The sequence below is a fragment of the Triturus cristatus genome, chromosome 10 (assembly GCF_964204655.1).
Source record: "Triturus cristatus chromosome 10, aTriCri1.1, whole genome shotgun sequence".
Classification (NCBI taxonomy): Eukaryota; Metazoa; Chordata; class Amphibia; order Caudata; family Salamandridae; genus Triturus; species Triturus cristatus.
The window spans coordinates 1,196,261,739-1,196,279,148 of NC_140593.1; the positions used below are offsets into that span (position 1 = coordinate 1,196,261,739).

The 17,410-nt window shown below is 44.2% G+C and overlaps 1 protein-coding gene across 2 annotated transcripts in view; it reads right to left on the reverse strand.

Annotated features, from left to right (window-relative positions):
* Nucleotides 1–1,631: 1,631 nt before the first annotated feature.
* Nucleotides 1,632–17,410, reverse strand: part of WAS (WASP actin nucleation promoting factor) — a 152,734-nt gene continuing 136,955 nt past the window's right edge. For both annotated transcript variants that reach the window (XM_085629630.1, XM_085629631.1), the window contains 3 exons: nt 16,270–16,739; nt 11,268–11,373; nt 1,632–1,981 (listed from right to left, as the gene is read on the reverse strand). In XM_085629630.1, coding sequence (XP_085485756.1) covers nt 1,926–1,981; nt 11,268–11,373; nt 16,270–16,739 — 632 coding nt within the window. In that variant the 3' untranslated portion in view covers nt 1,632–1,925. The remainder of the gene's footprint in view (nt 1,982–11,267; nt 11,374–16,269; nt 16,740–17,410) is intronic.

Below are 17,410 nucleotides of genomic sequence, written 5' to 3' on the forward strand. Positions count from 1 at the left end.
CCTCCTAGGGGTGTAGACACACTGGGGACATGTGTTACAGAGAGAAGCACCCCGCTGCCTCCTAGGGGTGTAGACACACTGGGGACATGTGTTACTGAGAGAAGCCCCCCGCTGCCTCCTAGAGGCGTAGACACACTGGGTACATGTGTTACTGAGAGAAGCACCCCGCTGCCTCCTAGAGGCGTAGACACACTGGGGTCATGTGTTACTGAGAGAAGCACCCCGCTGCCTCCTAGAGGTGCGCACACACTGGGTACATGTGTTACAGAGAGAGCACCCCGCTGCCTCCTAGAGGCGTAGACACACTGGGGTCATGTGTTACAGAGTGAAGCACCCCGCTGCCTCCTAGGGGTGTAGACACACTGGGGTCATGTGTTACAGAGAGAAGCACCCCGCTGCCTCCTAGGGGTGTAGACACATGGAGTACATGTGTTACAGAGAGAGCACCCCGCTGCCTCCTAGAGGCGTAGACACACTGGGGACATGTGTTACTGAGAGAAGCACCCCGCTGCCTCCTAGAGTTGCAGACAAACTGGGGACATGTGTTACAGAGAGAAGCACCCCGCTGCCTCCTAAGGGCGTAGACACACTGGAGACATGTGTTACAGAGAGAAGCACCCCACAGCCTCCTAGAGGTGCAGAAACACTGGGGACATGTGTTACAGAGAGAAGCACCCTGCGGCCTCCTAGGGTTATGGACACACTGCAGTAGGTCCACGTGATCGGGACAAGTGTTATCGAACGAAGTACCCTGTTGCCTCCTAGGGGTGCAGATACACTGGGGACATGTGTTACTGAGAGAAGCACCCTGCTGTCTCCTAGGGGTGCAGACACACTGGGGTCATGTGTTACAGAGAGAAGCACCCCGCTGCCTCCTAGGGGTGTAGACACACTGGGGACATGTGTTACTGAGAGAAGCACCCCGCTGCCTCCTAGAGGCGTAGACACACTGGGTACATGTGTTACTGAGAGAAGCACCCTGCTGCCTCCTAGAGGCGTAGACACACTGGTGACATGTGTTACTGAGAGAAGCACCCCGCTGCCTCCTAGGGTCGTAGACACACTGGGGACATGAGTTACAGAGATAAGCACCCCGCTGCCTCCTAGGGGCGTAGACACACTGGGGACATGTGTTACTGAGAGAAGCACCCTGCTGCCTCCTAGGGGTGTAGACACACTGTAGTAGGTCCTGGTGATGGGGATGAGTGTTAGTGAGAGAGGCCCCCTGCTCCTTCCTAGTGGCGCAGACACACTGCAGTAGGTCCTGGTGATGGGGACATGTGTTACCGAAATAAGCACTCTGCCTTCTAGGGGCGTAGACACACAGCTAGAAGTCTTCGTGATAGACGTGTGTGTTGCAGAGAGAAGTACCCTGCTGCCTCCTAGTGGCGCAGGTACACTGCAGTAGATCGTGGTGATTAGGGTGTGTGTGTTAGTGTGAGAGGCACCTTGTCTTCTAGGGGCGTAGACGGACGCACAGCAGCAAGCCCTGATGATGTAAACGTGTGTTACTGAGAAAAGCACCCAGTTGTCTGGGAGAGCAGCCAAAGTTTATGAATCTCTGGTGATGGGATGGTTTGTTAATGAGCGAAGCCACCGCCCATGCAGGTATGCCAATGCACTGCACCGGATTCTACCAGGAACAATTTATTCATACATTGATGGGAGCTGTAAAGCACTGCACACCACTAGTAGCTGCTTCAGGGAGCTACTGCCAATCAAATGATGAGCTGGGGAGAGGCTGCATACTACTCCAAGTTGTAAAAAATGGAGTTGCTCGTGGTCCAGTGTGTCCGGGGGGAGGAGGTGAAGGGATGCTACGCTCTTTGAACAGAATTCTTCACTGTATGCCAATCGTGGTGTACATCTGTGGGTACGTGTCCTTCCGGAGTGTTTGGTGGTAGTAGGGTGGAGAGAAGGTTTCCTCAGTCCTCCCACTCATCATCATCCTCATCGTCCCCGCCAGCATCTTCCTCTTCATCTGCAGAGAACAAAGCAAGAGAACTCGTCAGAAGGTAGAGCTCGCTCCCAACATATGAGGTTGATATGGCGCAGTCAATGCTATGAAAGGTCAAGAAGGCGGGCCTTGACCTGGAAACAGAAGCTAGAGATGGAACCCTGGACCACATGCAGGACAGAACACACATCTGGAGTAGAAATTTAAGTGGCTCAATGACAGCACGGCTAAAAAAGAGGAGGGACATGGAAACTGGAAAGGGATCACAACCACACAACAAGACGGGAGTCACAAGGGAAACCCCTGGGTAACAATAAAAGAAGACAGAAGTAGCAAATTCAGGGAAAGCAGTTCACCAAAGGGGGGAGCAGCGGTAAAATCACCATGCTAAACTTACTTCACACTCCCAACACAAATGTAAAATATAATTGTATATTTAATAGTTATCGTTAGCATGTATTTATATTCCTGACTGATGTCAGAGCAGCACAACCCTGGTCCATATATGCCAACATCTGGGGTCGCGTAAAGCATCTGTTCTTTTGACTTCAGTGAACCCCACTGAATCACTACTGGATGCCGGGGACCCCTTCCTAAGCAACTTAAACTTAGAAAAATGCCACAAATACAGAGCCTGCTATATATATCAAACACATGAACAAAGTATTAAATATTGTATCTAATTAATAAGATATGCAAGAATCGAAATTAATAGGGAGGTTTGGGCTTTTCAAAATGTATTTTTATTTTTCAAAGACGAAGCGATGAGCTAGAATCCTGAATATCACTTTGTCTTTTTTGCACCTAATGCATGCTCTCTTTTTGTCGGTGCATACCCGTGTTTCAAATGAGGCCACCAATCATCCATACTAGATTCCATTTGCTGTGCTCCCACAAATTACAATGGCAGTTTCATTTTCTGCATCCTATTTCAAATTCCTATACATTTACAGAGCACTTTAAACTTTTAAGTTTTCTATTTTGCTTTTATATGTGCATGCACTTTATTATCCTGCTCATATTGTTTAATTTTCTACACAGTAGCAGAACCAAAGGCATCCGTAGACCCTCGTCAAGAAACGCTGGCCTAGGGAGAAGATTTAGAGACCAATTTTAGGAGAATATCTTTTTCCAGAGTTGTATTGGAGTGGAGAATGTTTTAGGAAGGAGAAAGCTTACATGCATTTTTTGTACCATAAAAAGTCAGGTGCCTTCTACTCTGTTGGGAGGCTTGGTCTGTTGGGAGGCTTGGTCTGTTTGTCCACGCTATACGCCAAACAAGATGACGGGATGTTCACATTTATAGACATTAGAGAGGACGTAATATGGTCCTAATGTGAACAATTTCCACATTGAACGAAGATTTAAGATTTTACAATTGCGTATAAATGGTGACTCGATGTATGAACGTGTGATGGAAACATCTTATCGGAACTCATGAAGCAAGTCTTGATATCGTTAGGAGAAATTTACAGCTCATTTAAAAACAATAACTATTTGAGCCTTGAAAAAGCCCTGTGGGCGAAACGCGCGTCGGCTGCTGTTTTGAATTGGAAATAAATATTGAACATAACATCTCAACGAAGAATTGGACAATGATCTGTAGTCTTTCGTAATCCACATGGTTTGATGGACATGATCTCTCAAGTGGAAACGCTGTGATATTGTTATATAAATGTGTGATTTTGTGGTGTGCTACATTGCCTATTAAGTGGATTTGATTCTTTGGACTACTTGTAGTCACAAAGAACAGTGTAATACTTTAAGTGGATAAGTATTTGGCTCTGTTCTAGCACTCAATATTGTTGTTACAAAATTTATTGATATAAATGTATATCATAGGTGTACAAATAATGATGTGCAGATCTTTCCAGCATATCCCCTCAATCCTTTCCACAACCACATAAAGTATGTGTAGCATCCTTCCCAGCCCGGGTATTCGCCAAAGACTACGCCACACACGGAGGTAAGTATAGCACGTCTTTATTCTTCTGTGTGTAACCGCCAACTCAACATTCTAAATTGCATTCAATTCACTACACTGTAATGCTTACGTCTCAGTTCTACAGAGTTCATCAGGAGCCACAAAGGTTCCGTCATTACAACTTACACATCCCTACACTATGGATCCTTCTCCTGCCCTCAGGCCTTGAGGTCAGTGCAATGGTGAAGGGTCACAAGCGCGCTGGCAGTTATTGGGGAGTCAGTGTATCTCAGTGTCCTCGGAGTACGATAGGTGTGGAGATGTTGGTGTGCACAGTCGATCGAATCAGGAAGTCCTCAGCATTCAATGTCCATAGTGCATCAAGGTGTCAAGGAGTTCTCATGAGGTTTTGACTCTCAGTGAGTACCTGAGTCTATGATTGGGTGTGGAGGCGTGACTGCGTATCAAGGAGTGTGAGTACCCTGAAGTCATTGTCTCAACAGGAAGTACATTTACCCCTTCATAGGATCTTCACCTAAATTCATTCTTAGTAGAATATCTCTGCTTATGTGCTTGAATCCAAATAGTGTTTGACCAATATATGGTATTTCCCAAAAATTTCCATTTAAACATTCCTTACCCGAAAACATTTCTTATTGCTTAAAAAAACAATGAAAATAAAAACAGCTTGTTTTATATTTTTAATTTTCAAAAGGAAAAGAAGCTTTCCTGAAAAGCATTTGAGAGGCAGGTTACACATTAGCACTACACTGCACTGCAGTACCAGTTGGGATCAGTTTATTTCCTCCCTCTGTGAGTCAAGGAGCCCAGAACTCTGACCTTTGCACTTTGTACAGATCCATTTGTATTATGTTTGCTTTTACTCGTTTTTTGATATCTGACTTCTTTTAAAACGTACTTTATGGAGGTAGGATTTTTTTTTACCCTTTTCTGTTCACCTGTTTTGAGCCATCTGCTATTCCACCAGAGCACCAGCCCTTTTTGGCAAATATTCCACCAGCAACAGGAAAACAATACTCATGATTTCAACATTCTCTGTCTGCCAGACGACCACCTTGGGGCCAAATGTCATATGTGCCAGAAAGTGTTATATCGCATGCCGAGGGACGAAGAGTGAGTTCACCTGACGCGAAAGATGAAGGTTCTCCCGGAGTATACGAGATCTCGTCGACTATGGCCACCCCCTGTGCAACGTGTGTCTTCTTGCATGAAATGGGAGCAGAGGGGCCCTCTCCTGCCTTGTACATATTGCAGTGACACACTCTGATGCCTACAAGGGTCCCTCTGTGATACAACACTATGGTTCCCTCCGTTTTATTTGACTAGGAGGGTGTAATCTTCAGGGGGCTGATTGCCGAAGGGCTTCCCCGGAGACGTGCTCATCTTCAAGAGGTTGTTCACCATTAAGATCTTCTTCAGCATCAAGGTACGTGTTGCAGAGGACCATGGCGCGATGACTTCTTGGTTGACATCGACTGTGTAGTCTTTGTAGGGTTTGATACTGAAGACACCAAAGAAAGAAGCAGAACCCCCTTTGAGTCAGAGGCTCCCCATGAGCTTCTTCTGCCTCTTCCTTCACTCCCCAGCGACTCTACAGAACTTCTACAACTGGAGGAGCGTAGAGTGGAAGCAGCAAGACCCCAACATAGGAGCTGCACACTGAAGTGTCTTGACCTCACAGGATACACAGAGCCTTTAGACGCACACAGTACCAGCTCAGAGTTTAGATGGAGAACTTACTCTCCCATGTCATCGCCATCGGCCCCAAACCTGGGGGTCTCTAGTGGATAGTATTACAGAGATGAACAGTCCTGCAGATAAGTGATTTACAAAAGAGACTGTGGCAATAATTATCGCTCTAATCACAAAAAAAGGTTGTAACAAAGTTCGAGGAAGGTGCACGAGTTTGGAAGATCTAATTATATTATCACCCTGAATTTCAAAATTCAGCAGGTGCTGCACGAAAGTGAGAGCGATCCAACTCACAGGACTGTAAAGGGTCACATCCTACAAAGGATGAAAAGATTTATTGACTCCGATTTCATAAGGAAATATACAGAAGGAATCTGCACTTGCTGCTACGTACACAAAGAATAAAGAAACAGTCCTGAAGAAGTCCCGGATGGGACAAAACGCATTTGCAATGGCTACAAAGAAAAGAAGTAAAAAAAAAAAAGAATATGAATAAAGGAATTAATTTTTAAAGAAAAACAAATCTCGAAGTCTGTGCACAATGTGGCTCTGTTTGAATTATTTTTTAAATTATTGTCTGGTCAAGTTACATGCTGATAATATAATTAGAAGATCATTTTGAGTGATGGATCATATATATACTTAAGGAGCTGCAAATAAACTCAGTGTCTCCAATACTGATCTTCAAATGCAGGAGTCTGACATTTCAGAGACCACTCAGGACAAAATGCCTCTGGTCCATATATCCCGGCCTCAAACAAGGTCCTGTCAATCCCAGCAGGAAAAGAAAAATAAGAGCCTTCGTTCAGGAGAAAATGTTCACCGCCCTCCTTATCCACTGATCCCTCTGGCAAAGAGAGGGGATGTATGAATGCAGAGGCGAAAACCTATCTATGACCTCAGATATTCTGTGAGCGGCTACTGCAGAGTTTTTGCTGGGGAGCTATGACAGCTCACCGGGGGAGTCCTTTGACCAATTGACAAAGTTTATGCCATTGGGTAAAAGGCAAGATGCCATGGAGGTAGTGCATAAATATTTGTTTGCTTTCGGTGAAGTGATAGGAGCGATGTATAATGAAAGCAGATATTTCAGCTTATGATTAGTGTGATGAGGTATCCAGTTATGGCTTCTCCTGCTTCCACAGTACAGGTTGAAATCTGATTTCCAACAAAGACAGGGTACTTAATTTGTGAAAGTCTTTCCATTTTGGATCTCAGGCAGATCAAGAGGTCTTCAGGATGACGTAGAGTTGATTACCTTGGAATTGATCTGCTATGGAAAGGAAAGGACCATCCATCCTTCCACCGAGCCAATGTGTAAGGGAGGATAAATGAATCCACCTGCCCAAATCAACTCTCAACAAAAGTCGGTAAATCACCAGCAAACAATAAGCAGTGAGTCCTCTCCATCCCATCCGCCAAGCACCCCTGCGGGAGGAGAAATCAGAAGCCATCCAGCATCATGGGAGAACCACCATAATTCAAGCTAGATGCTCAGCACTCTACAGACTCCTCTATCCACCGCAAAGTGCTGTCCTTCAAGCTTATTACCATCATACAAAAAGATTCCATCTCTTCTGGGCCCTTTTTTCAATACAGAAACATTGTGAACGCAGAAGGAAACCACTGCTGGCTTATACTATCTAAACAAACATGGAGGACAGAGAAATAGGAGTCTCATGAAGGAGTTCCAGTGTTTCACCACAAGCTCTGTGCTTGAGGCCCACAAGCAAGGCATTGCCCAGGTATACAAAATAAGGACAATCCAGTCTCCGAATATCAAGGGTGGGTCATCAACGAAAATTCTGCAAGACTTCTCTGAGCCACGCAGATCTTCTTTGCCATGGCGAGAAAGGTAAAATATGCAAACTTTACATCCAAGTATACAGAACCCTGTTCGACGAGGAGCTGCTCTTTTGGTTGAAATATTCTAATGAGCAAAAACTACACATTTCTTTCCCAAGAATGCCAATGCATGTAATAGCTTCTCGCTCCATCCCACTCCGTAACACACCTTCAATTATTTTAAAGAGCATCAGACACACAACAATAATCTCTGATCCAAGTTCAACTTCGGCCTACGATTGCCTCGTATTCCTAAATTTGTTGTATAACCGACGCATCTGCAGGTGTAGCAGGCACAAAAGCGCCTGATTTTCTCTGACAGTGCCATTTAAAAAGCAGCCTCCAGGGATCACTCTTTTGTTCTGATGGTCATTTGTTGTTGTCCTTCTGTTGAAAGCCATTCTGAAGCTCAAAGTATCAAAGGTTGAAATTATTCTAAATTCTCTTACATGGCCAAGTCAGTGGTGGTTTTCAGATTTTCTCCGCTCACAGAAGCCACAGAGAAGATGCTTTGTTGACCGACCCTTCATCCTGGAAAAGCAGCACATTCCATAAACACTTGACTCTTCTCTAAATTCATGAACATTCTGAAAGAGCATCTTACCAAGTGGTCCTCTTAGACCTTCGAATGGAAGAGGTTTTGCATATGATGTTGCGACAAGAGTACAGATTCAATACTTTGCATGGAAAATTATATCTATTTACCCGTTTATAAAGCCAGATCAAGCCTAAAGTGTCTTCCATCTAAGTTTACAAGCAGCGTTTATGCCATACATAAAATGCCTTTTTCAGACATCATTGTCTTAAAGAGCCTTCTGACCGCCTATGGCCTGTGATAAGACCACCATTCCATTGGAAGTTGAATGACCAAAGTGAGTGATCTATGGTTTGAACTTATGTAGAAATCTGACCTTCAATGTCTTTCTTAAATGGCAGCCTTAGTGGTCATAACATCTCTCAAGTGGTCTTTCAGTCTAGGCCCTTCTAATGAGTCCTGTATGATAGTCTACAAAAATTACATGTTTTTTCCTGGTTAGTCTTCTCCAGTTGAGAGTTTACTTCACACCTTTCATTCGAAGAAAGCCAGTCGATACTATCTTGACGAAACCAGACTAGAGAAACAGGGGCCCTTTCGTAAACTATGGTGCTGGTAGGACTATTAGCATCATCAGCCCATTGCATAGTCTCAGCATCTCCAAATTCTATCTGAAAGTTAGCAGATGTTTTCAAGACCTAGAAGCCAGTGCTTCTCTTTGAAGAAACGTCCTTATGAACAACATTTGGGAATCAGTCCACACCCCGGTCTGAATCGCACTCCAAGACAATCCAGGGATGTGGAATTCCTATAGCCCGACGCTCAGGACATATTGTTTGAGGTTATGGACAAAAAGTTTGTATGTGTATTTTGTCCTTGGGACAAGTAGACCCAACCCCCTGCAGCACAAACCCTTTGGCTACCAGTTTTCAGTACCACATTATGGATTGGGAAAGGGCACTGTCTGCAGTTGAGGTAATTGTGTTCATTCTGTTCAAACTTGTATTTATGGTTCATTAATGCAAAGCCTTTATTATTAGGGTGTGCACTAAAAGTAAATGTTGTAAGCTCGGCCTGCACTACTGATGGTGGTTCCAGTATAAATGTGCACACACATTTTCAATGTTTATTAATATGAGGCTATGTATGATGCTCCCAGAATGTTCTCTGATTATTATGCAAATATTTGCAGTAGCTTGAAAGCAAGATTGATGATTATTTGCTTCCAAAATAAAATGTTCACAAAAAAATGAAAGCAGGAAAAAAAACATTTTGCCAACTACTGTAAGATTTTAGGTACCATATCTTTGCAGCATCTTTAGTAACATGTTGATGTATGCTTGCATTTTCCAAAAATATTCATAACGGAAAATCAGTGTAACCAGTTTAAATACGATTATGGGAAACAAAAATAAACAAGCATTGGCAAGGCCAGTAGGTCTGAAATTGGTGGTCAGCCTTTTGTTTTTGTCAAAGCGTGACTTGTTTAGGGATGGTTTTTGTAAAACCTTATTGGTGTGGGAGCTGCTGGGCCCTTGCCATTCTAACAAGCATTGGTAAAAGCAAAAATTGTTTTTGGTCTCAAAAAGCACACATTGCCACAGCAGTTCCGGGCACTGAACAAAACTACTTTGTGTGCAAATATCCTCCTTGTGAAAGAGGAGAATACTGTCACTCACAGTGAAGCCAGCTGATGGACCGAGACAGAGAATGTGAAAATCTGAATGTTTTAAGTTCACTTTTCCTCCAACCACTTTTTCCCAATCCTGGAAAAAGTTTTATGTCTGCCACTGTCAGGAGTTGGTGAAAACCCTTAAAACATGCAAGTTAGAAGGTTTGCCCGAACTAAAAAGAGCGTTCCGACCCTTGAACTATTGCTTACCACTACCTTCAGCCCCAGTATGTAGACCTGCAGAAACGTAGCAACATAAGGGAATTGCTAGTATTCAAACCCTACTATGGTACGAGCCCTGGCATAATTGGAGAGGCTATCTCAGAACTCTTATATAATGAGTTTGCTGCCTTAATTTGTTGCCGCACTGCATGGCACAAAAAGGGACAAGTGGATTTTGTTACAGGACAAGTAGATTTATGAAGCAACCTGCCCCATGGACAAGTAGATATTTTATTAAATTCCACACCCCTGACAATCACATAAAATGGGTTGGGGTACTGCAAGATGTAATCCACATTTTAACATTTCAATTCCTTTCATTTCAGTTATTTCTTCTGGCTTTGTCATCTCTTACTTTGGAGAGGGGCTTATTACTCTAGGCTGGTGTTTATGGACATTATTGACGTTACTAACTTGTAGCCCTTGTTGAGTCTTACACCTCCATATCCTTCCCTCACTGAGAACCAGTGGCGCATGCACTGCATACTCTGCGGACAGTGGATGCTGAGGAGCCGCACTCCAAAATACTCCTATATACTCATAATGATCACTATATCCCGTCACACACCGAGGACTCACACTCTCCTCAAGGGAAACTAGGATTCCAGGTAACCTTCCCTTCTCCTCATTGAGTGACCAGTACAGGAGCGTAGCTTCGGGGGGGGGGGGGTGTTTGGTGTGTGACATCCCCACAAATAAATGCATTCTTGGCTTGAGAGTCGAGTCTGGGGCCTAGAGTTGAGTCTCCTATACCTTTGTTGTCTTTGTTAGTCATCCTCGTTTGGCTTAAAGGTTTTAGCTTCTTATTATTGTTTTTAATCAGGAACGTAGACAGGGTCCAACCTAATGCAAACCTTGGTCATTCCTCTACCCTTCGGCATACTGTTTTTTAGTTGGTAAATTTACAGTTCACACACCCCAAATCTCACTGAGTATGCTACACCCCTGGACCTTTATGACTGTGCCCCTGTATCATGGCACAGATCTGCAGTATCCAGCATCTTCAGTGGATAGACCAACATCCTCTGCCTTTCATGCCTTGTCAGCTCCACGCGATGCTCTAGCCCTGTCCGTGTTATTGGTAATCCTGCAGATACAAGGAAGGCACCACTTGCCATCAATACGTTTCGGATTCTGTGTGCCTTACAAGCTGGATCTCTTGGCTGTATGAAGTGACTAACCACCAACACTGGAGCACAGAAGAGTCCTCTGGTCTTAGTGGTTCCCGTCAGATGGGTGTCATAAGTCTATGATGCTAGCGAGAGACCTTCCAACTCAAGGTCCCACCCACATGAACTGCTCTTTAGTGTGGAATGTATTCTTCAAAAGCCCACACTCTCTCCCATTGTTTGTTATAAACACCTGTACACACAAAGAGGAAGCAGTGAGCAGAACTCACCTGAAGAGTGGATGGCTTTGCTTCTCTTCTGCATCACCTGCATCAGGGCACCCACGATGCCTTCGGGGCTCTCTGAAGGGGACGTGGCGCCCTCCATTTCAGTAACCTGCCAGAGGCAAACGAACAAACTGTCAGGATTCATGAAAACATTCACTCCTGCATGCATCAGAAATCATTGATGAGCCCCCTAGACCAACATCCAAGATGGTAGCCGTAGAGGGATGGCGCAATCAGATATTATATCACCATTGTGGGTGAGAGTTTTAGATCAGCTGTCAATTGTGTGTGAAGAAGTATTAAACATATTGCATCATTTGCCAACCCATGGTCTGGATCCAATATCCATTGTAAACAACTGTTGCTAGATTCTTGGGGGCACATGCATCAAGCTACTTACCGGTCGCAAAGGGGCCGATTCTGGGAATCGGCCCCTTTGCAACCGGTAATTAGCCATTTGGGCTGCATTAAGCCCAAACCCAGTTGCAAAATAGGCAATCACAAAATTTGCTATTACCTATTTTGCAAATGCATTTAGGGAATCGCAATTTGCAAATCCTTAAATGCAACGCAAAAAGCAAACTGAGATTGCGACTTAGCAATAGGGAATCGCAAATTACCTAGAACTTCAAGGTGATGGTAATTTGCGATTCCTCATGAAAATGCACAAAAATGCCACATGTGCACACATGCCAATTTTGGGGGTGCATCAGAGTTGCCTTTTGTCTCTCTAGCACCCGTGATATTGCATGCGCAATTTGCGATTACCTATTTGGTACTCGCAAATTGCGAATGGTTTCCCATTCATTCCTATGGGCCTCTAGGCCCATAGGAATGAATGGAAAGGCACTCCCTAATAGCAAATCGCAATTTGCGATTCGCTATTAGAGAATGTGTAGGAATCGCAATTTATTTAGAGATTTCTACATGCATGAGGAATTGCGTGATCTTAATAGCGATTCCTTAAAAATCGCAATTAAGGAATCGCAATTCCTTACTTTGATGCATGTGCCCATTCATTTTGATGAATTTGAAGATTACAATATCTTCAAGACATGATAGATGGTGACATAGGCACACCTCAAAGGTCTGTAAGAAATGGGCCATTGTGAGTTTCAGATGTCAATGTAAGATAGAGGAACAAATAAGGCTTTGTAAGGAGCAGTCACCATATGAAAAACCAATGTACTACCTCTGTCCCAATGTTTTGAAGGGGGGGTTTATATCATGAAATGTCAATTTCTTTTATCTGGACCCTGTTAAGAAAATTCCGTGTATATTTACCTCTTTTTTGTTTTTTTACACCAGCAGACCATCAGATAATGTGAATATAATTAAATGCACTTTTCACAGTGATCCTTAGTGTATGACACAGATACAAAGAGGCCCTGAATCTTGGACTTGTGTAGTAAATCAAAAACTTTGCTTTATTTTCCACCTCGCAGGGCGAAGGGCCACAATGGGGTTATACCTTGTATCCAGAAATGTTTTATTGTATCCAGGTTTATCCAGGTTGAGTCCACTATGAGACTCAATTATATTCTCATACTAACAATTGCCGGTGCGGTGCTGTCCAATCCAATGATGTGTGATCCTGCCTAGCGGCAGGGAAGCATGGTGGGCCTTCTTGTATATGACACAGGGGTTATCCTATGGCTGTCAGACCTCAAGGAGTTGAGGCATGGTTTAAAATTGAAATAATAATAGTCGAAGGACTAAGAAAACTACTTTAGATGCAATGCAGCTAATGCAGGGATGCTGTACAGTGAAGTCACAAAGATCACTGACCCAGAGAGGTATGTGGATTCATCATCTTGGGCAACTTAAAAGACCCTGAAAGAAGAAACAAAAGGCATCTTTTATTGTTTATTTTTAGTTACTCATCCAACTTGGCTTGTTTCTTGAGGTCCATGGGTGGAAGTATGGACAGCAAAGTGTGTTTGAGCACAGACTCCGGAAAACCTGTATAAAATTCCTGCAGCCAAGAACACTTTAAGTAGTCCAAACACATTACAAAAAAGTGAGCTGGGATCCCCAGTGCAGATGTGGCTCCACACCTGGCCTTCCATTGTAAGCCTCCATGATAAGAGCCTTGTGCATATAAATATTAGACATACATTTTCATCAGCACTTCTGCTTGACAAGTTCCATCCATCTGCCCCTTCACCCATAGTCTCCCACTGGCAGTGGGATTCTAAGTGTGTCGGCGGGTATGGCTAGAAGTGCGCTCACGTTTCGCTGTCTATGCAGAATGCATCTGAAGAAGGGCACCCAGGATTGTTGGCCTGTACAGTAGGAGCAGCTAAAAGGATGCTCATAATTCTCAGTTTTCGCAGCAGCTGTGGTTCGAGGGACACTCACAATTCTGAGCGAAGAGAGCAGGCACAGGTAGAAGAACGTTCATGAATCTCCTTGACCGGTAATGATGTGTGGCATGCATTGCGGCGTTTGCCAAATGCAAGAGAGTCAACTCCAACTCCAAACTTGCTCATGCTGACTGCACTGGATGGAAGGAAAGGCTGGAGGTGGTCCCACAATGTCAGAGACGCTTGGCAAAAGGCTTGCCTCTCTGGTGGACACATTTGTGTTTGTGTGCGAACTACATTTCCCATGATTCCATTGAATCATGTTGTTTGGAAACAGAGGCGACCATTGTGGTATAAGCTTCCTCGTGATTCACAGTGTACTTGCGAGCCAATCAGGATACTTTGTTGCCGTAGCCAGGACTTAGATAACGGTTTCTATGGATTCCTTGGAATCTGTTAACTATTTTCTTGAAGTGTGTTTGGGAAAACAGAATCTGAACTCCGAGAAGTATTCTCAAGAAATATTGCTGTATTTGGAGAAAAAAACTTTGATAGCTTCAGGTATTGAATCTAAACTATCTTGAAGGAGCAAAGAACTAATGATCTTATTTAGAGTTTGTTGGAAAGGTTAATCCGTCATAACATGATGGCTATCCTGTAAGACTTATTACAAGTTCATTATGGCATTTGTAAAACGAAGGATGGGATATCCATCTCGTTGCGACAGAGTAACCCATCTGCCATGTGCTTGACATGAATGGATCCTACAACGGAAAACAAAAAAAGGAATTTTAGTTATTTTTAAAAGTCTCTTGAAATATGCAGAATGCACAGACAGGGGCCTATTCATAAACAACATTTTGTAGCATGTTTTATGTTTAGTCGTGCTACAATAGTATTAGTCACGTACTACAAAATGCTATTCACTAACCTATGTTCCGAGGGCAACATCTCTGCCTCTCCTATCTTTCCTGTGCAGAGATCTCTGGCTCGAATGCGGAGCCCTCTGCACAGACAGGCGTACGTTTTAGTGATAAATATAGGAGGAACAAGGGGGGGACTGGGAAACAGGAAACACGACTTAATGGGAGGAGTTGAGGCAGCAGTAAGGAGGAATGAAGGGAGGGCTGGGGTGTGTCAGGAGGAACATGCACCCACCTAGTAAAGAGTAAGCCCATTGCTATTCACAAACTGCACTTCTAAAGTTGCCAAAACAAACACAAAACAGTCATAAATGTAGTTCAGCGAGGACCTGAAGTACGTCCAGCATTGCACACGGCCAATCACTGGTACTCCAACACCCTCCCATAGAAAATAATATAGGTACGGATTAAATTAAATTGAATTATTTAAAGTAGTTAAAGATATAAATAAATCCCTAAATTCCTTCCTAGCCCTTTTCAACCTCTCCTTACTCCTCCTTAAACCCTCTTGTGTCTTTCCTATGGAGTCCAATGTCATTTCCCATATGTTAGCTTGATTTCTGCACGTTGTAGGCACCTTTTGCTCTGTATCACGCTTGTTTTTGTGCCATGTTGTCATTCATACACAGTTAGCACATGGTTTAGTAACTTGTTCTTTTCCAGGGATTTAGTCTGAACAGCCTAGGCAAGGTCAAACAACATCGCTCCTTGTTATTTGTTACTGTCCGACACTAGCACCTAGACATAGTAGAGAAATCCAGCTGCTGTTTTGGAACGTAGACATTTTGTCATTTAATTCGGGACGTGTCATTCCGAGTCACAGATGGAGTCAAGGTCCTGCAGACGAGAGGGCTGCGTCAGCTGAGATGTGGAACAACCTTCTATATGTGCTAAGGTACGGGGTCGCCACTAAAACCCAGAGATCTATAATCTATAACCACTTAGCTTTAGTAGTGAGGGTGAGTTTAGGCAAATCTGTCACATAATATGACAGGGCTTTTTTTATTGTATATGGCTTGTTAACCATACTAAAAATATTTTTGGCATGGATTTGTTTCATATTTGTGGCACACTTATTGCATAATGGAGCACGATCGTTTAACTAAATAGTGTAAACTGTTTTAGTGTCTCGGTTGTATTATATTGTGGACAAGTTCGAGTGAGAGAACGAAAAGGCGTGATCTGCTACCGTGATCCATGAGAGAGTCGGAAGTGTTGTGTTCTGGGGTGCCAAATCACTTGTCTATTTGGAAAGGTTAGGAGGGCAGGTGAGGCACTATGAGCTAGCTGGAATTTGGCCCAACGATACTGACCTAGTATGGTGACTTAGTCCCTACCTACTTATGTTCTATGGTCCCAAGCATAGTTCTGGTCCTGAGCAGAATCCCTGCAACAACCCCTCCCATGTAGTAGTTTTTTTCAAGCCTCTAACCCTGGTCCCTCTCACGTTTACTACTAAGTAGCAAACTTACAAGTGAGGATCTGCACATAGAAAAGATCGGAGAGGTGGCGATGGAGTTAAAGAGTTATACTCATATGTTTGTGAATTACATTTTGTAGTAATGAGTTATAATACTGAGGCACTACTTTATGTACTACAAAATGCAGTTTGGGAATGTGGCCCTAATTTTTTATCTTTCCTTTGGATATCCACGGTCCCTCAGAGGTTAGCCCATATATTGCAACTGTGTGTGGTTGACTGTGTATCCAGAGACGTGCAGAAACGTACATTGCTCTCGGACTACAAACGTAGGTACACAGCAGGAATACACTCACCTTGTTGAGTTGGATCCCTTGTCTGATTTGGTCCAGTAGAGCTCCGCGGCTCTTGGGAGGAGGCGTTGGCTGAGGCCCTGAAGGGCTAGATCCCCCTGGAGGAGGTGGGGGTGGTCCCCCTGATGGAGGCAAAGGTGGCACGCCACCACCAAAGGATGGTATGGGAGGTGGAGGTGGTGGAGGTGGCCCGCCGCCCCCAGGAGGAGGCGGGGGAGGAGGCCCGGTGCGAGAGATGGGCGGAGGAGGCGGGGGTGTACTCCGTGTAGGATGTGCTGCAGGGTTTCGCTGAGGCGGTGAGGGACATGCACCTCTGCTGGGGGTAGGTGGAAGACTGCCATGAGCTCCTGGAACAGGTGGAAGGGGCCCTGACCTTCCTCGACCTGGAGATGGAATAGATGGTGGTGGGCCAGAGGGCGGTGGAGGATGCGGAGCACCTGAGCGGGAGGGTGGCGGTGGGGGAGGAGCTGGTCCTGTGGAGAAGCAAAAATAAATGTTAATTGCAAAAGATTTTTTTTCATCCTATCCTACATTATGGTAAATTCATTCCCTTTTATGTGCACACCCTGGTTCCTGAGATGACATACCAAGATTTCTGGGACTCAAGGGAATTTGAGCTGCACTGAGATGCCCCAGAAGGGCCTTTTATTGAGCTAACCTTCACTTACATAGTGCTGAAAATCAAGCGGAGTTCCATATGGGGATGTGGAGAAAGGTGATCATTAATAGCGGTGCCCATTTAAAGGAGCTGTTTGTGTAGTCAATGTTTAACTTATGCAGATATCCTGAAAATCTAGCATGCATCTGTCCTTACTCTGACAAACCCTATGCGAGATCAACTGAACACAGTCAGATATGCTTCTGAACTGACCAGACCAGGGCAATTATTTTAAATGTGCTTTATGTAAACTGGTCATGGGGTTTGGCCTTGCTTCCCTGATGATCAAAGGCCCTCTCTTCCTCCGAAGGAGACAGCGTATCCATCTTCAGAGGTGGCCAATGCCCTGGACCGGATATTAGGGAACTGCCTCAGTTTCAGAGTAAAACTTGGCAGGATGTCTTTGAGCCAGGAATTATTTCAAGTTAACATGGAGTCACCAGGACCTCCAGAAGATAGCTGTTGTTTCTGTGAGACAAGGAGAAG